We start from the raw sequence: 23,555 nt of genomic DNA on the forward strand, positions 1-23,555 counted from the left end.
GGAGACCTTATTGCTAGGGTAGGAAATGGTCCAATCGATGGAGTGGTTGGGAAGTGTGGACTTCCAGGAAAGAATCGTAGTGGAGAGTTGATGGTGGAAATATGTCTAGAAAGAGAGTTGATGATGGCAAATACAGTGTTTCAGAAGAAAGTCAAGCAAAAGTACACATGGGAGAGGGTGGTGGAGGGAAGGGTGGTAGATAGAGCGCTAATGGATTATGTAGTGGTAAATAGGATTATGATAGGAAGAGTTAAGGATGTACATGTGCTAAGGGGAGAGGGTGGGGGAATATCAGATCATTTTTTGGTGGAAGGTAAGTTGAGAGTGGAGGATAGATGGAGAAAGAGGAAAGGGACAAAAGGTATTGAGGTTCTTAGAGTGAACTCTTTGAATGATAAGGAAAAGGAGAAGGAGTACGGAAAGAAGCTGAAGGAGGAGTGGGAGGAAGTAAATGATAGAGTAGAGCTGGGTGTGGAGGAGGAATGGGGATGGTTCAAAGAGGGAGTCATAAAGTGTGCAAGGATGGTGTGTGGAACAAGAAGGACAGGAGGAAATAGAAGAAAGGGTAGTGAATGGTGGGATGAGGAAACAAAGAAGGTTGTAGAAGAGAAGAAGCGAGCTTTCACAGATTGGTTACAAAATAGGACGAGGGAGTCATATGAGAGGTACAAAGAAAAGAAAAGAGAAGTAAAGCAAAAGGTAAAGGAGGCAAGGAGGAGAGCAGATGTGAAATGGGGTAAGAGTATGACAGAAAATTTTGAAAGTAATAAAAAGATGTTTTGGAAAGAAATTAAGAGAGGAAGAGGAGGCGAATCAAGTAGAGAAGAAAAGGTAAAAGGTGCAGATGGAGAGATGATAATGGAAGAGAAGGCAGTAAGGGGAAGATGGGCAGAATATTTTAGGGAGTTGCTAAATGTGAAGGAGTATAGGGAAGGAAAGATAGCTGCAGTGGGAAATGCGAAAAAATGAGAGTGATGAGTGAGGAAAATGGAGGAGAAATAAGGAAGGATGAGGTGAAGGCAGTTGTTAAGATAATGAAAGCAGGTAAGGCACCTGGTCTGGATGGATGCCATGCAGAATGTCTGAAAAAGGGAGGTACAGTGATGGTGGACTGGTTGGTGAGGTTATTTAATGTTTGCTGGAGAGAGGGTAGACTGCCGGAGGACTGGAGGAGTGCCTGTATAGTTCCTCTTTATAAGGGAAAAGGGGACAAGTGTGAATGTAGTAGTTTCAGAGGGATCAGCTTGTTAAGTGTAGTTGGGAAGGCTTATGGGAGGCTCTTGATTGAGAGGATTAGGAGAGGAACAGGAGTAATTGGTGAGGAACAGTGTGGATTTAGGACAGGTAGAGGTTGTGTAGATCAGATCTTTGTGGTAAGACAGATATGTGAGAAAGCTATAGGAAAGGGGAAGGATGTTTTCTGGGCTTTTATGGATCTGGAAAAGGCTTATGATAGGGTAGACAGAAAGGCACTGTGGGAGGTTGTGCAGATATACGGGATAGGAGGAAAGCTTCTGGGAGCTGTCAAGAGTTTTTATGAGAGTAGTAGAGCTTGTGTCAGGATTGGAAATGGAGAGAGCGAGTGGTTCGAGATAAAGGTGGGACTTCGTCAAGGATGCGTTATGTCGCCCTGGCTGTTCAACTTATACATGGATGGGGTGGTGCGAGAGGTAAATGCAAGGGTAGTGGGCAAGGGATTGGAGATGGTTAAAGAAAATGGAGAAAAGTGGGAGGTGAGCCAGCTGTTGTTTGCGGACAACACTGTGCTTGTGGCAGGATCGGAGGAGGGATTGAGAAAGTTGGTGACAGAGTTTGGGAGAGTATGTGATATAAGAAAGCTAAAGATAAATGTGGGTAAAAGTAAGGTGATGAGATGTACAAGGGGTGAAAGTGGCAGTAGACTGGAAGTGAGCATTAAGGGAGAGCAACTGGAGGAAGTGGATAGTTTTAGATACTTGAGTTCAAATGTGGCAGGAAAAGGTGGAGTGGGGGTGGAGGTAGAATGTAGATTGAGAGAAGCGAGTAAATGCCTTGATGGATTAAAGAGTGTAATGAGGAATAGACATTTGGGAATGGATGCTAAGAGGAGACTGTTTGAAGGAGTGATTGTGCCAACAGCACTGTATGGGGCAGAAACATGGAACATAAGAGAAGAAGAGAGGAGTTTGAATGTGTTTGAGATGAGATGTCTGAGAACTATGATGAGGGTTACTAGGCTGGATAGAGTGAGAAATGAGGAGGTGAGGAGGAGAACAGGGGTGGAAAAGGAGTTGGGAGATAGGGTTGATGAAAGAGTATTAAGATGGTTTGGACACATGGAAAGAATGAGTGAAGAAAGACTAGTAAAAGAGGTATGGAAGGTAGATGTGGAGGGAGTGAACATGAGGGGACGTCCTAGGATGAGGTGGATGGATGGGGTGAAGGGGGCTTTGGGGAAGAGGGGAATGTCTGTTGAGGAAGGACGGGAGAGGACAGAAGACAGGGGTGAATGGAGAATGGTTGTATATGGATGTTGTGGTGATTGCATGAGGTGGAATGGGCAGAGGGGTGGGGTAGTGTGTGTGAGCAAAATTTGACACAGCCCAAAGGAATTTCTCCCCGTCCTTTCCTTTTATGCAATGGGGGGACGGAGAGGGGGGGGTCGCCGATTTAATGAAGTGGCCTTGTTGTGGATGTGCTGTGTCTTGTGACACTGCTTCTGACCCAGGGCAGTGGACAAGGTGCAGGGATGACCCGTCATCCAGGAGGTGCTCAGATGGGAGGGAGGGTGGAGGGGTGTGGAGTGTGTTCGGGGATGGAACGGGTGGAGATTATTTTATGCCTTTCCCTTTTTGGCTACCTCCCTTGTAAGGGGGGAAAGAGCCTTGGTATATGTATGTATGTACAAATGCAAATCTCCACAGGGGGTTTGCACCAAGGAGGATACTTTGTTGGGCCTAATTTGGCTATAGTAGTCATTGAGACCGATCTCTCTAGATTCCCTCTCCAATCCAACCTCCAGTGGCTTTGGGATACGGGGCCTATTTGGAGAGACATCGTAAGGGTTCATAACAAATTTAAAGTTGGAGTTATCCTTTGATGTCAATCATTTGGCCAAATATCGTAGTCCCAGCTCCTCTCTGCGTAAGGAAAGAGGTGGTACACCTGAGTCCACATATAGGCTGTCCACAGGGGAGGTACGATAGGCACCCGTGCAGATTCTCAAAAGCAGATTGTGCACATCTAATTTTTCAAGGGTGGTTTTAGCAGCAGAGCCATATATCTGGCAAGCATAATCAATTTGTCTGAGGCAGAGAGTTTTATAGAGCCTTAATAAAATAGTACGATCGGCTCCCCAATCATAATGCGAGACAACTTTCAGAATGTTGGTGGACTGTCGTACTCTAACACATAAGTCGTTAACATGGGAAACGAATGTGAGGTCCTTGTCAAAAATCACACCAAGGAACTTCACCTCACTCTCATATGGGAGGATAACTCCCTTCAAAAACAGAGTTGGTATCTCTTCTCGTTTCCTACACCTTGTAAATCTGATGGCCTTAGTTTTTTGAGGTGAGAACTTGAAACCTCTCCTGTCAGCCCATTTAGTGACTGCATTTATTGTAGCTTGTATTTTTCTACCAGCTTCAAGGGCTGTTGGGGTACAGTAAATAGCATGGTCATCAACAAATAGGGTACCCTGAACTGTTGGTGGTATTTGGTCCATGAGGCTATTAATGGCCTCTGCAAATAGCGTAACACTTAACACGCTACCCTGGGGGACCCCGTCTTCCTGCAGATAAGATTATGAAAATACAGATCCAACTCGGACTTTTAGTCATCGGTTTGATAAGAAGTTCTGTACAAATGCAAACATGTGGCCTCCAATGCCCCATGATGCTAGCCGTTTCAAGATGCCACCCCGCCAGGTTGTGTCATAGGCGATTCTTCCAGAATCCAAACTGCCTGTTTGACAGTAACTCTCTGGATTCTAGATACCAGACAAGTCTGTTATTAACCATTCTCTCAAAGAGTTTACAAAGACAGCTAGTGAGGGCAATAGGTCTATAGCTTCCTGGAAGTTCTGGGTTTTTCCCTGGCTTATGACAGGGGATTAGTATTGACAGATCCCAGGTATCAGGTGAAGAATGTGTGGTACATAGACTGTTATATACCATAAGCAGGAACAGCTGTGAATACTGGGGAAGGTTGGCAATCATCTCATATCTGATGTCATCATCGCCAGGGGAAGTGAGGGCTGAGCTTGATATAGCATGTTTCATTTCATCAAAGGTGAAAGGTAGATTAAAGGAATCTGTATTGTTTGAAGGTGGAGGAAGAACTGTTGCCGAGTCACGATGTATTTGAAATTCAGGAGCATAATTAGCTGCACTTGAAACACTAGCGAAGTGGGCACCCAAGATGTCAGCAACCCTCTTCGGGTCACAAACTTGAGTACCGTTAGATTCTAAAACAGGCAAGGCAGTCGGTACAAATTTACCTTGTAATTTATGGATTTTATTCCAAATCTGACTCATAGGGGTAGCGATGGTTAATTCCGAAACATATTTCTTCCAGGATTCATGCTTCACTTCTTTAAATATTTTCTGTCTTGCACAGGCTCTAGAATAAGCAAGTCGATTTGCCTCACACAGTGACCTGAGCAATCTACGAAGGCATGTCCTGGTTATTTTCCTAGCAACCTCACACTGTTTATTCCACCAAGGGACTACAGGGCGCCTGGGTAGGCCAGCAGTTTTGGGGATGGTTTGTTGCGCAGAATCTATGATGGTCTGTGAAAGGTGGGAATAAGCAGCAACAAGGGATAAAAAGTTGGTGTGCGATTCATTGATAGCTGATGATTTAGTGAACTCTTTCCAATCAGCCTCCTTGATCTTCCATTTTGGCAGGCAGGGTGATGGGATACTTTTAACATATTGAAGTAGTATTGGCCAGTGGTCACTGCCATGCAGATCTCTATCAACAGCCCGTACTCCAACCGGAGGAATGCTGTGCTTATAGTTAAGTCGATGGCTGAGGTGGTGTTATGAAAAATATATCGAGTGGGAGAGCCATCGTTCAGCAGCACTAAATCATTATTGGCATCAAGTAGCTGCTCAATGATGTAACCCCATCTATCACAGTGTACGTCACCCCATAAGGTGTGTTTGGCATTGAAGTCACCCATTAACATAAATGGTGGAGGGAGCTGGTTCACTAAGTCTTGGATATCTGAGACATCCAGCTGTCTATTTCACCTAATGCCGTCGAAAAGGTGGTTTTTCAAGTAAAGGGAGCACAAAGTGATCTTTCTCTCGAGCTGAACCTGTACAGTACAGGCTTGAGGGTCTGTATTGAGCTGGATTGTAGAAAATCTAATAGACTTGTGAATTATGAAGGCAGTGCCACCCTGTGCCCTCTCATCAATAATAGGGGGTGATCTATGAAAGTTATAATTGAGTCCAGGATTATAACTTGTATCTCCTAGTTTTGTTTCTTGAAGGCACAAAATCATGGTGTTGTAGTCTCTAAACAGTGTTCGGATGTGTTCAGAGCTACTGTTGAGACCTCAGCAGTTCCATTGTATGATGGACATTTTCATTTAGGGAGATTTCCACTTCCGACTTTATGAGACTTTTCTTTTCTGTCTGATCAGTGTTTTGTCTAGAGATAGTAGGCCTGCCAGCAATTCCGGCTGGAGGCTTTCCACCTCTATATCTCTCATCCTTTGAATTGCCCTGAGAGGAGTTAATATGGCCAGGATTGTGGCTCTCAATCTTGGTCTTCTTTGATGCGTTTGGTGTCGATGTATTAGCTTTTGGAGGACCAGTAGCATCCGGTGGAAGCACCTTATATTTGTTTGAGGTGGGGATGCTCAGGGTAGGAAAGGGAGGGGTAGGGGATGTTCCTCCCCTTTTCTTACCACGTGTTGGGGATCTCTCCGCCGTAACACCCTTTGCTGGCTGCGCATCATCTTGCGAATGCACATTCGCTAGTGAGGGAGTGTCCTCTGAGCCCTCAATAACGGGCACAGATGATGCCTGAGTTAACTCCTGAGAAGGAGGGGTGGGGGAGCTGGGAGGTGCTACCTCAGCAACGGTCGAAGCCTGTTTCAGGTGGGTATCTGTTACCTTGGGTTCTACCGTGTGAAGCGGTAGGCTGAGACCTTAGAGACAGTAGCTCGTTTCTTTGTAACCTGGGCATATGTTCTAGTTTGGCCTAGGAGCTTCTTTGCGTATCAGATACTGATATGCTCTGCTTTGGATTTTTGAAGTGCTGCTTCTTCATCCTTATAGGACTGACAAGTCCTGTCATGGGCCTGGTGATCCTGGCCGCAATTCACAAACTTGGGTGGTGTTGTGCATTCACCATGAATGGGGTAGGAGCATATAGCACACAGTTGCTCTCCACTGCAAGCAGTTGACGTATGGCCAAATTTAAAACATTTGAAACACTGTAATGGCTTTTGTTGAAAGGGTGCACAGCAATCCTTTCATTTTCAATTATGATATGCGTAGGCAGGTCAGGGCTAGTAAAGGTTAGTACAATCATTTTGGTGCCCCGTAGTTTCCGGATATGGAGGATGTCATCAGGGCACATGTCCAGAATCTCTTCCTCTTCAAAATCATAAAGGTCTTTGTCATATATGACACCTCTACCGTAGCTGAAGTCTATGTGTGGCTTAATTTCCTTCAGCATCTCACCACTTTCAGCTTTTAAGTGACTCAGCCTATAAGACTGAGTTATGGACTTTGCATGTATTAGAACTTGTTCTTGCCAAATCTGGTGATATCACCACTACAAATTCCACCAACTTTCCTCTGCAGATATTTACACAACTTATAGTAATTATAGTTTTCTTCCTGGGCGGCCACCAACCACATTGGAGGACTTGGTAGTCTCTCCCTGTGGGAAGTGTTTAAGCCATTTTCCTTCTCAGAAGGAGCATACAAAGAAGGTACATAAACATCAAGGGCATTAGGGGCACTGGCACATAAAGCCCCAGTGACGCCTGCTCCACAAACCTTCAAATTTGGAATATCGCTACTAGCTTTCAGAGCAGCATTGTGGCTAGTATATGACAGCCAGGCTTCCCAATAATTTCCAGGTTCAGCATAACACATACGGATTTCTGTAATTTTACCATAGCAACCAAAGTACTTTGGAAGAGTCTCATAGTTACAGGACTTAGGAAGCTGGAGGATATGGACCACAGACAAGTTTTTCACATTCTTGATTTCCAAAGCTCTGGAGGAGGAAGAACCCAACTCAGTAGTAACTTTTACCACATTATTTTTACTAGTGGAATCTTAATGTTGTCCTTCATTAGGAGTTATAGTCTCCTTTGAAGGATGCAAAGAGTGAGAATTATCCAAATCGGGATTTGAAACGGTGGAAGGGTTAGCATCGGTTCTCTCCTGGTCAATGGGTTTTGGAGGAGGAGGGGCCTCCAAGACCTAGGAGGATGATTCAACCGTAATTGGATGGAATCAAAGTTTTATGGTATAGCCTACTACTTAAAGAGCGCTTTCGGTAAGTTGTAGGGCCACACCATAAGCAACATGAGGTTTGAAGTGCGTGGAAAGAGATACGGCAGGTGCCTGGCGCCCCAGTCACTTAAGGAAAGTCCCTGCAGAGCCAGAAAAGGGTCCAGAAATGGCTATTTACAGGTGGCCTCGGCATCAAGTTTTTTGGCTTTGACAACCCGTTTGTCCTCTGTAGTTTTGTCTCATATAATATGAGGCCGGCATAGCCACCCTTTTACCTGTACTGGAAGGGAGAATGGTATCAAGCTCAGGAGTCCTTCCCATGCGCATCCACTGACCACCGAACCTTGCGAGCCCTTGCCTGTGGCACCTGTCGCCAGGTGAGCCCCCACCAACTCGGTCAGCTACCAGCACACAGGTCAGAGAGAAACCGGGAACTTAGAACTACCTTAAGTAGGTGCAAGAGAAAGTCGAGGGTGCTTCTCAGGGAAGGCAATCTGGAGTTTTCCAGAGAACCTACCCCGAGATAATAGCCTGTTCAGAAAGAGAAGAAAGAATGCAACAACTAAGAAGGGTAGGGATAAATGAGCCATCAAATGAAAGAGGGGTGGGGGTCGTTTACCAGTTACTTACACTCCAGTCTGTGAGTCTTGGTCTGACAGTTCCAGTATAGTCTGTGCAGCATGATTGAATCTGCCAGGGAGGAAAACTCCCCGCTGCCATAGCCCATACCTTCATCACTATGCACAAGCCCCTCCAGGACAGCAACCTGCTCACAGGGCGGAGGGGCTTTTCAATTTAGTTTCAAAGCCAGCACATCCATCTTTCTTCTCACAAACATACTGCCTATCTCTTCCCTTTTACTCTCACCTGTACCACATCCATGCACATTAAAAGACCCAAACCTTAGGGTACTTGTTGGAAAACTCCCAGACCCTCTTATGCCTTTACTTTTTTTAGGAATGTCCCCTGTGGGGCTACAAGTAGCAGGACTCCTAATCCTATCCCCCATCCCATTTTTTGTTGCCCCTTACGACTCGAGTGGGAAGACTTGGTGGTAGCATTCTGTTCCCCCACCACAGGGGAGGCGAAAAAAGGAAATGAATATTCAGAGAATTTGTACAGGACAGTAACAAGGGGTTGGGGGACTGCATAACAGAGGGACAGTCATAGTATAATAAAAGTGTCATAATTTCTCTATGAACGGAGTCTTCCTCTATCACAGACAAAATGATGTGTGGCTCTGGTCCGTAGGGGCACCCCATATAGACCCTAAAGTATCAACTGCATGCCACAATAACATGCAGCCAATACCCCAGACTAGGTGTATTTACCTAGTTGTATCTTACAGGAAGGTGAGCTATGCTCTTGGTGTCCCAACTTTGTATCTTGCCTTATCTCATTTGCTCTTAAATGCTTGTATTTTTTTTTAACACACTATTATTTCACCTAGTACATCCCATACATCCACCACTCTGTGGGGAAAGCTGTTTATTTTTCAGGTCTCTTCTATAACTGTCCTTTTTGAGTTTCTTCCATGTCCTCTTGTGTTTCTCTTATCTCAATTTAGTCAGTCATCTCTATCAAGGACTTCCATATCTCTTGTAATTCTGTAGATGTTCAACAAGTCACCTCTTTGTTCTAGAGTTGGTAACTCTAGTTTTGACAACCTATGATATTTCTGATAGTGTTGGGCCATCTTCATGATTGCTCTCTGGTTTCCTCTCAATTTTCCTTATATACTTTTTAGTACTGGGTGACCATAGTGTCACTGCATACTCCAATTCAGGCCTTATCAGTCTGACTAGTATTTTCTTTACCATTTCTTCATCCAAGTAAAAGCCATTTTTATTGATCTTTGCAAGTTACTGGTTTCACCAACAATGCTGTTTATATGTTTGTCAGGGGACATATCTTTTGTGATGATTACCCCCAGGTCTTTTTCAGATCCCACTTTTGTTACTTCCTTCTCACTAATTTTATATTGTCCTAATATATATATTTTTTTTTTTTTTTTTTTTTTTTTTTTTTTTTTACTTTTACCAAATTCCATTATACTACATTTCTTAATGTTGAAGGCCACTTTCTACTTCTGACTCCATTCCCAGATCCTGTTCAGATCTGTTGTGAGCCACAGTGTTTCAGTACTTACTTTTTTTAATAAGTTTGCATTATCTGCAAAGAAGCTCATGTAACATTCCACACCTTCATCCATGTCATTCACATAGAAAGCAAACATTATTGGATCCAATACTGATTCTTGTAAACTCCACTAATTACCTCTTCTCAAGTAGAACTCATCTCTCAGCACAACTCTCATTTTTCTTCCATGCAAAAAGTACTCCATCCATTTCAGTAGTTTACCCTGTATCCTTCCTATGGTTTCCAGTGTTCTTAATAGTTTTTTGTGTGGGAATTTATCAAAAGCTTTTTGTAGACCTAGGAATGCACAATCAGTCCATCCATCCCTTTCTTGTATAATGTCTAGTAGTCTTGAGTAAAAACAAATAAAAATTGTCTAAATCCAAATTGTTTTCCTCCAGATGTTTTATCCATCTACTTTTTATAACTTTCACAAATTTTATCTACCTTGCTTGTAAGGGAAACCAGTCTGATTTGTTGGGTCTTCCTTATTTCCTTCTTTATAAATTGGTATATCAGCATTTTTTCAGTCTTCTGATATTTTTCCTTCTTTCAACAACTTAGTATGTTATATATTCCGTCTGTTAGTTCTTCTTTACATTTTAATATCCAGTTTACTATTCCTTCTGGGCCATGTGATTTCCTGACATCAAGGTTCATTATTTGATCCATTATTTTCTCTCCCTTCATCCTGATTTTGTATTTTTTCTCTGGTGAAAACCGACTTAAAGTGTTTGCTCATGACTTCAGTGATTTATGTATCTTCTGAGTATTCTGTATTCCCTTGGTACAGTTTCATTATTTCCTGTTTATTTTTTAGTTTACCATTGACATATCTATAGTTCTGGTTGAACCTTACATTTTTCTATTATGTCTTTTTCTTAGTTTCTTTTTTCTTCAATGCATATTTTTATGTATTCATTCCTTTGATTAATATATATTTGCCACTTTCTAGGTTTTTTGTCTTTTTTCCATCTTTTCCAAGCTTTATCTCTTCTGTCTTTCACTCTACTGTACATTTCATTAAACCAGCACTAAATACACACCTTTTCCTATTTTTGCTTTGGGACATATTTATCCCCTCCTTATTTGTAGGTTTTCATAAGAATAATCCATTTTTCTTCCACCTGTGTTTCATCCTTGTAGAATTTTTCCCAGTTCACTTTAAGAAAAAAATTCCTAAGTTTCTTTAAGTCCATTTTACTATACAACAGTTTTCCTTTTCTGTGTTTCTCATTTCCCTTTATATGTATTTCCTCCTCTAGTTCTAACTCGAGTCGCATGTGGTCACTCTTTGCAATTGGTGTTTTATATTCAATTTTGTATTTACCTAGTTGCATTATATGGGAAGATATATGCTTATGGTGACCTGTCTTTGTAACTTTCAGCATCAATTTTTTCTTAAAATCTTGAATAGTGTATCCACCACTATGTGGGAAGCTATTTTTTTCAGATCTCTTCTATGGTTATCCTTTTTGAGTTTCTTTTCATGTCCTCTTGTTTTTCCATTGTCCCATTTTAATAAATCATCTTTATGTAGGTATGATATTTAGGCCAGTGGCCAGGCACTGGGCCCAAGGAGGTCATTTAGTGCTATCATGACTGATTGGTGAAGAGTGGGTAAAAGATTAAAATTTGATAGAATTATAAAATCATTAAATTTGGTTAAAAAATAAATAGATAAAAAGTAGAAGTAAATAAAATTGTTTAGATAGAAATCTAAATTTCATTGAAAATATTTGTTTCTTTTAAAAATCCAAAAAGTTTATCAATATCAGCTTCCTCACCCAAAATCTCTAAGAGATTTTGAGTGAAGATTGTACTTCGTCTTTATATTTAAAAACTTTGGACAGTGCACCAGAATGTGCTCAACTGACATCAAAGTGCCACAATGAGCACATTCAGGTGCACTGCCGCTGTCCAGGATGAATTTATGGGTTAGGCGGGTGTGTCCAATCCTTAATCTGGTTAAAATAACCTGCTTTTTGCAATTCAAGTTAAAACCAGAGACCCATGGATTTATGGAATTTCTAATATATCTATATTTCTTATTATTAGCTAAAGCTAGGGAAGACCATTGCTCTTGCCATTTGTTTAAAATAAGGGATTTTATTATTCTTTTCATGTCAGAATGTGGTATCTTGGTATTTGGCATGTTGTTAAATTGTGCAGCTTCCTTTGCTTCCTTTTCAACTAGTTCATTACCGTGGATTCCCACATGTGATGGAACCCAGCAGAAATTAACCTTTGTGTCGGCAGGAAATATGAAATAACCACTCCTGAGCTTTTTGTATTACCGTATATTTCCGTGTATAAGACGACCTTTGTATAAGACGAGGTACAAAACTAGAGCAAATGTTTATGAATTTATCTCATATCGGTAGTATAAGACGACTGCTAACTTACAAAAGCATCAGTGTATCAAACCTACCGTACAAAAAGAATTGTTTTGATTACGTTTATCAGCTGTTTTTTCTGCTTTTTCTCTTTTCTTTCTCATTACTAAACTGTATCCTTATACCAGATAAATTACTGTATCATTATAAATTCAAAATAAATGAAATAACAAAGCAAATCATGTATCATGATTTTCTGAGAACACACGTCAACTAACTAACAAAAATGATTTGCGCAGTGCATCACTTGATGTTCTCTGCGAGTTTGTTAAGCTTGGGAAAGTGTTAAGGTCGAAAGTATCGGAAAATCTTTTTAAAAATGTGGAATCTCTAATGCCATGGATGGCACTGAAGATGATTTATTGTATGAAAGTGATGACGAAGCCGAAGTCGACTCTCAGGAACCGGACTGGGATCCCTATGATGACGGCATATTTGAGGAATCTTGTGATATGTTCGAACAACTTTTCAAAACAGAGTGATGATTGTGACGAGTTTGAGGGGTTTTATATAAATAAATAAAGAAGTAAAGTTTTATAATGTTTTAAGCTTTAAATGTAATGTCATTTTATTGAAAATAAAGGTTTTAGAAACATGTTTGATGTGTAATATTGACGATGATTAGAAATTAAGTTTAATAATTTTATAATTTTTAAATTGTCTATGTTTTAAATGCAACTACTGTACTATTTTTTATTGATAAACATTTTATGCACTGTAATCCAAAATTGTTATTTTCAGTCTTAAAAATTACTGAAAAGTTAGCGAAAGAAAAAGGTTGCTCTGAACGCAACCAGTGCTCGATGTTTACATTTTTTCCATAGTAGTTAAAAGTACCTTAATTTAATATAGAATTATTCCTCGAATTTATTAACAATTGGCATTTACTATAAAGATATACCAATAATATATAAGGTAAATATGGTTTAATTACCTTTATTACCAGTTCTTATCATAATGTGAATCATTTCCTGTGTATCGGTGGTTATCGGCAGGCTAGCCTACCAAGTCATCTCACGTAGAATTCAAGGTCTGATTTTTATAATGGTAGTATAAGACGACCCCCAATTTTAAGGGGTGAATTTTTGGATTTTAGGGTCGTCTTATACGTGGAAATATACGGTAACCACTTCCATGCGGTGATGCCTACGTAGGCGTCATGAGGAGCAAGTGGGTACGCAATGATGCCAACGTCGACGTCTTGATTATATTTATTGTAGTCGTACCTGCGTGACCCTCATTCTCTCTAAACTGGCTTCATCATATTTTCTATGGTTATCAAAATTCACGGGTGAAAAAGAACGAGCGATTGAGCAGTGACTTTAATTTTTATAATGCGATTATTATGACGCAACATCGCACGTCTGGCAGCTAATGCTGTCAGACATGCCATGTGCCCCGGAGTGAAGGGGTTAAGGGTGAAAGCTATTAAAACAGCTAATACTGTGCAATACACTCTTTGAGACACAATAAATTACAAATGCATCTCCTTTGGTTTCATGTATTACTTTTAAAGCATGATTAATTGCTGTTATCTCTGCAGTAAATATGGAAGCCGAATCAGGAAGTTTAGATAAGTATGATGTGTCATCATGGATGACAGCATATCCAATTCCATTATTTGACTTGGATCCATCAGTATAAATCTTTATATGTTCTTCATGTATATTATCATGTTCTAAAAATATAGACTTCACCTGCTCAATGGGAGTGTTCCTTTTGGTTATCTCTATAGAGCATTTTGATATTTCAGGGGTAATCCGAGGGGGAATATGTGGATGGCCCACTTGAAAAATGTTTTGGGTCTTGATAGATACATCTTCTACTTGTTCATTCAATCTGACTTGAAGGGGTGTTGAAGATCTAGAACCTTTAAAATCATCACCATTTACATACATACATACATATACCAAGGCTTTTTCCCCCCTTACAAGGGGGGTAGCCAAAAAAGAAAAGGCATAAAATCATTCCCACCCATTCCATCCCTGAATACACTCCACACCCCTCCACCCCCCCTCTTATCTAAGCACCTCCTGGATGACGGGTCATCCCTGCACCTTCTCCACTGCCCTGGGTCAGAAGCAGTGTCGCAAGACACAGCACATCCACAGCAAGGCCGCTTCATTAAATCGGCAACCCCCCCTCTCCATCCCCCCATGCATAAAAGGAGAAGACGGGGAGAAATCCCTTTGGGCTGCGTCAAATTTTGCTCACACATACTACCTCACCCCTCATCCCCCCACCCATTCCACCTCATGCATCACAACATCATCCATATACAACCATTCTCCATTCACCCCTGTCTTCTGTCCTCTCCTGTCCTTCCTCAACAGACATTCCCCTCTTCCCCAAAGCCCCCTTCACCCCATCCATCCACCTCATCCTAGGACGTCCCCTCATGTTCACTCCCTCCACATCTGCCTTCCATACCTCTTTTACTAGTCTTTCTTCACTCATTCTTTCCACATGTCCAAACCAATACTCTTTCATCAACCCTATTTCCCAACTCCCTTTCCAATCCCTGTTCTCCTCCTCACCTCCTCATATATATATATATACAACCACTCCTCGTTTAACGACGACAATTGGGACCAGCGCGCCGTCGTTAACCGAATTGGTCGTTAAGCGAAAGTGTATACATATACGTACATGTACTGTATGTACATTGTCCAGCAATACATGTATCTTTATTTTCGTGTATTTTCCCTCTTTTATACAGTATATTAAAGCTTTATTTACTGTTTATTTACTGTGGTTAGGTTCCTGAAATTACCGTATATGACCAAATCCGCGTATGCTGACATTCCATATTGAATACCGGGGTATTTTTTTAGTTTCGACCATGGGCGCAACATAGCAATAGAAAATTAATTATTAATTTTATAAATTAATATGTATCAACGTAATATGCAATTTTGTGGGCGGAAATGAAAGTAAAAAATACCATGCTACAAGAAAATATGCTAATGAACGAAGTCGGTAGTATAGGATTGGGACGCCATCTTGTCGTCTGCCAACGTCTCTCACGACGACAACGAGGATGAGCCGGATGACATTTAATTTGCAGGTAATGATTTATCAAACACAGGTTAGGTTAGTTTAGTTTAGGTTAGACGAATTCATCATCCTTTTATTTCTTCGACATTGGCATCTATCATAACAAACATGGTGTACCATTCGTCCGACATGACTTCGTTACTTACGAAATTTGTTTTAGCACCTTTTTTTTCCGCTCACAAAATTGCATATTACTTTGATACATTATATTTTATAAAATTAATCATTAATTTTCTATTGCGCCCATGGTCGAAACTAAAAATTTACCACTACCAGTATATACTGTACCCCAGGTAGTTTTTGCAGCTTGCAGGATGGTAATGTAGACCTAAGCTTCAGAACACTTTACTTCACAGCTAATATCCACCGTACAAGTTCAATTATAACATCATACAAATTTGCCTCAGCCAATTTAATTATCGTACACGACGTCGTAACTTCGGGAGATTTACGTTAAACGTCTGTCATAAAGCCCGTCGTAACTCCGCGTCGTCGCTAACCGAGTAGATCGTTAAACGAGTACCTGTATATATATATATATATTATATATATATATATATATATATATAGGTAGTCGACTTACGACCTATGCGACTTACGACTGATCGACTTTACGACCACGAGATGGTGCAATAATATCTAACATTTAATAGAGTAATAGAATTGCAATGTTATGCCTGGCAGTGCAATACATTACTCCGCACGCTGCGAGACGCGAGTACGATAGATTTCGCAGGCTGCCGGCAGCGTCAGCATTCCAGCCAGCTAAATATTCTTTCATTTTGTTTGAAGTAAAATGTTTCCTAATTTCGCATTGCATTTTGTATTTTTGTATGTTTTGCAATAAATAAAATATAACAAACTTTTTATGCCTAGGCTAGTTTGTTGTCGATAACAATATGTTTAGTACAGTACTTAAACGAAAAGAATGTGTTTTGTTGAAATAAAAAAAAATCCTAATTTTGCCTTACATTTTGTATTTTTATGTTTTGCAATTAATAAAATGTAACTATTTTTTTATGCCTAGTCTGTTGTCGATGACAAAATGTTCGGCACAGCATTTTGTATTTTTATGTTTTGCGATTAATAAAATGTAACAGTAAACTTTGTTTATGCCTAGTCTGTTGTCGATAACAATATTTTCGGTACAATATGTAAACGAAAAGAATGTGTTTCGAAATATTTTTTTCCTATTTTTGCTTTTCAATGATTTTAATGTAACCAACAAAAAAGGATTTGTAGGTCAAAGATGACAGGACTTTATTCAGTATGCATAGGCCTAGGCTACGTTTCCTAACGAAAATGATAAAAAATTAATGAATATTAAACAACGTCTCTCAAAGATAATAAGATTTTATTCAGTATGCATACGTTTCCTAAAGAAAGTCTGATGGTAAAATAATACAAAGGTTAACAAATACAGTATTAAATATCATAGGTCAAAGATGATAGGAGTTTATTCAATATGCTTAGGCCTAGGCTACGTTTCCCAAAGAACATCAGATGAAATTATAAAAAGGTTAAAAATACTATACAACATAGTTCAAATATGCTAAGATTATTTCAGTATGCTAAATATACAATATACATATATATATATATTAATTATATAAAGGGTAATATATACTGTATATATATATATAGACCGACTTGCGTCCAGATGGACTTACGACCTGTCTGTTGGAATCGAACCCGGTCGTAAGTCGACGACTACCTGTATATATATATATATATATATATATATATATATATATATATATATATATATATATATATATATACACATAACACTGCTCGTAGTGTTACTCAGTGGCTTAAAGACTCATATACCTTACATAGTAGACTGGCCAGGCAATAGTCCTGACATAAACCCAATAGAAAACCTGTGGATCTACATTAAACAAGACCTGCAGAGTAAAGATATGAGCTCTGTGCCCAAGCTCGAGGCAGTCATTCGCCAATCCTGGGCTAGTATAACCCCTGCACATCTTGCCAAGTACACCACTTCCATTCCAAACAGCCTTCGTGAGATCATTGCATGTAAAGGGCACCCATCAAAGTATTAGAGGTACGAAGTGAGCTTTTGTTTATTGATTTACGACTCATTCCTTCTCCTCATCACTCATTCTCACTAACCGTTCGTACTTCCTTGTCGAGCACTGTATGTACATACAATCACTCCTCGTTTAACGACCTACTCGGTTAACGACAACGCGGAGTTACGACGGGCTTTATGACAGGCCAATATTCGTTTAACGTAAATCTCCCGAAGTTATGACGTTGTGTACGATAATCAAGTTGGCTGAGGCAAATTTGTATGATGTTATAACTTGCACAGAGGATATTGGCTGTGAGGTAAAGTGTTCTGAAGCTTAGGTCTACATTACCATCCTGCAAGCTGCAAAAACTACCTGGAGTACAGTATATACCGGTATTGGTAAATATTTAGTTTCGACCATGGGCGCAATATAGTAATAGAAAATTAATTATTGAATTATAATGTATCAACGTAATATGCTATTTTGTGACCAGAAAAAAAAAAAAAAAAAAGGTGCGAAAACAGATTTCGTAAGTAACGAAGTCATGTCGGACGAATGGTACACCATGTTTGTTATAATAGATGCCGACGTCGAAGAAATGAAAGGATGATAAATTCGTCTAACCTAACCTGTGCTTAATAAATCATTACCTGCAAATTAAATATCATCCGGCTTGTCCTCGTTGTCGTCGTCGTGAGACGTTGGTGGGCTTTTCAACCACTCTCTCAGTTTGCAGGGTATACAAAGTTCTTGCAGCTTGAAGGAATGCATGTATCTCCGCACCATAACATTCCTTCAAGAAAATATACCTGGCGAATGAATGAATAATTGGGATTCATCTAGCCTCGCAACATCAATGGTCATTGACGCCATAGTATTTATGATTAAGAAAAGGAAGTGGTAAAAAGCTTAAGAAATGAATAAAATTAAAAAGATTGAAATCTAAAGATCATTGAGAAGATCAATAGCACTAAGAAAATCAAAAATAGAATTTATATTGCATTTATATCCCAGAACATTTCGAAGGGACAGATCGCCTTCATCTCTGTGTTTTGACAAATATTGTTGTCTTTCTTCATCATAACTGGGGCATTCCACCATAATGTGTCTAATGGTCATAGGAACAAGACAATCATTACAAAATGGAGGGGGACTGCCCTCCATAAGAAAGCCATGGGATAATCTAGAGTGACTGATCCTCAACCGGCAAAGGGTTACTTCCTGTTTTCTGTTCAGCAATGTATAAGACCAAGGATGAATAGTATCAGTAATCTCTCTCATCTTGTTACCAGCCTCAAGATCCCATGGGAACTGCCAAAGAGATGAGATCTCGGCTTTGATTAGAGGGATATAATCTTCATAAGGTATAGGCCGTAAGCGAGGTAAGGGTGAGAGAGCGGCTTCCTTGGCCAATTTATCGGCCTGTTCATTTCCTGGTACTCCGACATGTGCTGGAACCCAGCAGAAGTTTATTTCATTACCTCGACTCTCGATTAAAAAAAGCCATTCTAAGATCTTTAAAACTATTGGGTGCCTTGAGTCGAATTGTTCTAGAGACTGCAAGACACTCTTTGTGAATGATATTTTGAAGCAGCCTAAAGGGATTTCTCCCTGTCTTCTCTTTTTCTGCATGAGGGGATGGAGAGGGGGTTCACAGATTAAATGAAGTGGCCTTGCTGTGGATGTGCTGTGTTTTGCTACACTGTTTCTGACCCAGGGCAGTAGGCAAGATGCAGGAATGATGGAGCAGCCAAAATGAGAGGGAGTGGAGTATGTCGGGATGGAATGGGTGGGGGTGGATTTTATGCCTTTGGTTTTTGACTACCTCCCTTGTAAGGGGGAAATAGCCATTGGTATATGTATGTGTGGTAGGTTTGGAGGAGCCAAGAGGAGTGGCAAATGGGAAAGCAGGTTATTGCATTGCTACTTGTGACAGAGGTTGAGTTGATGGAGGTTTGTATCCTGCCACCTGTGAGTTGGACCAAGGGTATGGTTCAAAATCCATGACACAAAGTCCTCTGTAAGGGGTACTGTCCTAGCCTCCTGATAGGGGGAGTTTGCTATGTTAAACTGTATTAATCATGTGCTTGTTTTTAATGGACAAATCATGTAGGAAAACATGGTGTATGTGGATATAGGAGAAACTTGGGAAATGGGATGGTGTGCAAATGAATATGGAAAGTTCATTAATGAACATTATGGAGAAGGGAGAAATCTTGGTATGACAAAAAGAAGGATGAATGTGGGATCTGTAAAGCAAAATAAGACTAATATGACTAAAGCAAAATAAGACTAATATGACTAAAGCAAAATAAGACTAATATGACTAAAGCAAAACATAAAAATACAATTCTACGTCAATTAAACTGTATGTAGAAAAACAATTGGGTTTGAGGTATTACTTACTGTTCTTCATTTGGCTGAGCTGTCTATCCTTTGAGGCAATTAGCTTTTTTAACTCCACCTTCATGTATTCTCTGTTGCTGACATTCTGTGACAACAACTGAGCATTTGGGTTCCAATAAACAGCCAGGCAGTCAAGGGTTGCCAACTGCAAACAAATGTAAAGAATGACTCAGGACTTATGCATACATAATAATCAAATGAGCAAGAAAATAACTACAAGAACAGAGTAGTGGTAGGACACAAGACAAGCATTAGAAAACTTTTGTTAGTTTTAGTATACTCAATCTCACTAATGTTGATCAAAATAAAGTTATCACCTAAATACATGGAAATTATTTTAACTTATATTCTATATATATATATATATATATATATATATATATATGGATGAAAAAATAGTGTGCGCAGAAACCTTTCATGAGTTTAAGAGCAAACTAAACACAGTGAGATACAAAGGCGGGACACCATGAGCGTAGCTCCCCTTCCCACAAAAACTAGGTAAATACATACATACATATATATATATATATATATATATATATATATATATATGCATGTATATACATACCTATATACACAGGAAATTGCATGGACTGGATGAAATCACAAATTGGATATTAACCCCTTCACTACGGGCCAAAATCTCGTGGGCAGCATCAGCTGCCAGACATGCGATGTTGTGTCATAATACTCCCATTATAAAAAATAAAGTTCCTGCTTATACAGCTCATTCTCTTTCACCCGTGAATTTTGATAACCATAGAAAATATGATGAAGCCAGTTTATAGAGTATGGGGGTCATGCAGGTACGACTACAAAAAATATAATCAAGACACCGACATGGGCATCCTCGCGTACCCACTTGCTCCTCATGACGCCTACGTAGGCATCATCATATCGAAGGGGTTAAAGGAGTGCATAGACAAACTGACAGATAAAATACATAAGATAATAGACTTCTCATTAAAAGAGAGAAAGGTACCACAAGATTGGAAAGATGCAAACATAGTGCCAATACATAAAGGAGGAAATAGGGAAGATTCTACAAACTTTAGACCGGTGTCCCTCACTAGTACAATAGCTAAGATATGTGAAAAGATCATCAGAAGCAGATGGATCAAACATTTGAAAGAAAACAATATAATAAGTCCCAAACAATTTGGTTTTAGAAGAGGAAGATCGTGCATCACAAACCTAATATGCTTTTACGCAAGACTGATTGAAATAATACAAGAAAGAGATGGTTGGGCGGACTGTGCTTTCCTGGATCTGCAAAAGGCTTTTGACCAATGTACCACAAAAAATTAATAAACAAAATTGAAAAAATAGGAATTCAAGGCAGGCTGTTGGAATGGATGAAGGACTTTCTAAATGGAAGAAAGATGAGAGTGGTACTTAGAGATAAAATCTCGAAATGGGAAGTAAAAAGTGGCGTCCCTCAGGATTCTGTTTTGGCTCCCTTAATGTTTGCCATATACATAAATGATATGGACAAAGGAGTGAATTGTTACATGAATTTCTTTGCTGATGATGCTAAATTGCTCAAGAGAGTGAAAACAGAAGATTGCAGATCGTTACAAGATGACCTACATAAAGTATGGGAATGGAGTCAGAAATATGAAATGAATTTCAACATCAAGAAATGTAGCAAAATGGAGTTCGGAAAAGGCAAAAATAGAGTTTAGGGAAAATATATGATTGGAGACAAAGAAGTAAAGAAAGTTAACTCAGAGAGGGACCTAGGAATAATCATCTCAAGTGTCTTGACACCTGACAAACATGTAAACAAGATATTTGGAGAGACAATTTGTTAAGATCAATGAAGGTGGCATTTGACTACATGGATGAAGAGATGGTTAAGAAATTGTTACATTGATAAGACCGAAACTAGAATATGCTATATCAATGTGGGCACTTAGCACAAAGAATAACACAAAGAAATTAGAAAGAATCCAAAGAGTGGTGACTAAGATGGCACCTACACTATAAAATTTGATATACAAACAAAGATTGGAGAAATTACAACTGACAACATTAGAGCAGAGAAGGGAGAGGGGTGATTTGTTGACCATTTTCAGAATTATGAAAGGAATGGAAGTTCTTGATAGAGATATATTAAAATGAGACAAAAGAGAAACAAGAGGACACACAAAGAAACTAAAGACAGCTACAGAAGATCTGAAAAAGAACAGTTTCCCACACAGAGTGATTGATATCTGGAACAAATTGAACAGTGAAACAGTTAATGCCAGAACTATACACGAATTCAAAAGCAAACTGGATGTGGAGAGATACAAAAATGGGTCAAAACGACCATAGCTCTAGTCCCGTAAAATACAACTAGGTAAAATACAGATGGTAAATACAGCACTGATATAGTCACCCAGTACAAAAAAGGATATAAGAAAATTAGAAAGAATACAAAGAGCAATGATAAAATTGGTCCCAACACTTGCAAACCTGACATATGAACAAAGACTGGTCGAACTGGAATTGCCAACCCTAGAACAAAGAATAGAACGAGGGGATCTACTAACCATTTACAGAATTATGAAAGGAAAAGAATGCCTTGATAGAGAGGACTTATTAAAGTGGGACAGAGGAAAAACAAGAGGACATGCAATGAAACTCAAAAAGGATAACTACAGAAAAGACCTGAAAAAGAACAGTGATAGATATATGGAACAAATTGGATGAAGAAATAGTGTGTGCAAACACAATACAAGAATTTAAGAACAACTTGATCTTGTGAGATACAAAAACAGGTCACCACGAGCATAGCTCACCTTCCCATACAATACAACTAGGTAAATACAGAGTAGGCAAATATTCAAAAGAAAAACAACATAGACCTCTGAAAATAAAACTAAGAACTCAAATGTTAGCCGAGGAAGTATTATCGAAAGCGGTTAAATTGGCAAACGGCAAGAAATTCAAACATATATGGATAAAAAAGGAAATGATTGATGAGGAAAAAGAGAAAGACAAAGCTCTCAGAATTGAAGCCAATGATAGAAATGAGGAAAGAACAGAGACGGAAAAAAACGAGTTTTTTTGGAGAGTGCTGGACTCGAGACTGAAAAAATGGTACATTACAAAGTGGAAACTTAAACCAAAAAAGAAAAGAAAATATGAAACTAATAGTGGCATACACAAATATTGATGGCATGATCTCTGGAATCAATGAACTAAATGACTATCTAGAATTAGAGAAACCTGACATTATGGGAATTGTAGAGACAAAACTGAAAGGACCCCTATCAACAATTATAGTGGGACAAGGTCTATACTGGGTGAACAATAGAACAGACAAGAAGGGAGGTGTCATGATATTGATTGACCAAAAAAGGTCTAAATGTGACAAAGATTAATGAAGGCAAAGGCAATGTAGAATTAATTACAATCAAAATTGTAAACGAAAAGATGAAATGCAGAAAATTTGTAGCAGTGTATGTACCACCAAAAAGACAGGCTTGGCCAGATAGTGAATATTCTAAATTACTGGAAGACACAATGAATGTGCTAAACGAGTTACTGAAAGAGGGTGGTAACCACTGATCTAGATATAACTGGATCACGGATCGCTGTCGAGATTATGAGGTCGGCGGCAGCCATGATGTTAGTACCAAAACAAAGTCGCGCCACGTGATCACTGATCTGATACAGTTACAGTTCTCGGCAGCTTTCGCTCCCATATACATATTCAACGATCATTTTACAATGCCAACTTGTGCTGCATTCAACTGCACCAACCGGAGAAAAGGTGGATGTGAGCAGTCCTTCCACTCCTAAGTAAATTAAGGTTTTATTACCCAAAATATCCCGATACCCATCAAGAAATGATGCGGCCATCAGGAGCCATGAAATGTTGCCCACCAACTGTTTTGTTAGGTGTTGTCATGTTAATGCTTTGTATTTATTATCGTAAGAAATAGAGATCTAGCAGCAACCCATTTGTCATGAATGTAATCGTGGCAATAGCAGGATAGATATTTATCATTTAAAAATATCTTATAAGGCTCAAACGCTGTCCAGAGCTGTGTAGCTGT

The 23,555-nt window shown here is 39.5% G+C and overlaps 1 protein-coding gene across 11 annotated transcripts in view; it reads right to left on the bottom strand.

Annotated features, from left to right (window-relative positions):
- The window catches only part of Vps13 (vacuolar protein sorting 13C), a 1,483,510-nt gene that overhangs the window by 1,160,190 nt on the left and 299,765 nt on the right, over positions 1-23,555 (bottom strand). For all 11 annotated transcript variants that reach the window (XM_076210284.1, XM_076210280.1, XM_076210283.1 and 8 more), the window contains one exon: positions 19,507-19,651. In XM_076210284.1, coding sequence (XP_076066399.1) covers positions 19,507-19,651 — 145 coding nt within the window. The remainder of the gene's footprint in view (positions 1-19,506; positions 19,652-23,555) is intronic.

This window comes from Oratosquilla oratoria, chromosome 27, assembly GCF_046742065.1.
Source record: "Oratosquilla oratoria isolate Oo_2021 chromosome 27, ASM4674206v1, whole genome shotgun sequence".
NCBI lineage: Eukaryota > Metazoa > Arthropoda > Malacostraca > Stomatopoda > Squillidae > Oratosquilla > Oratosquilla oratoria.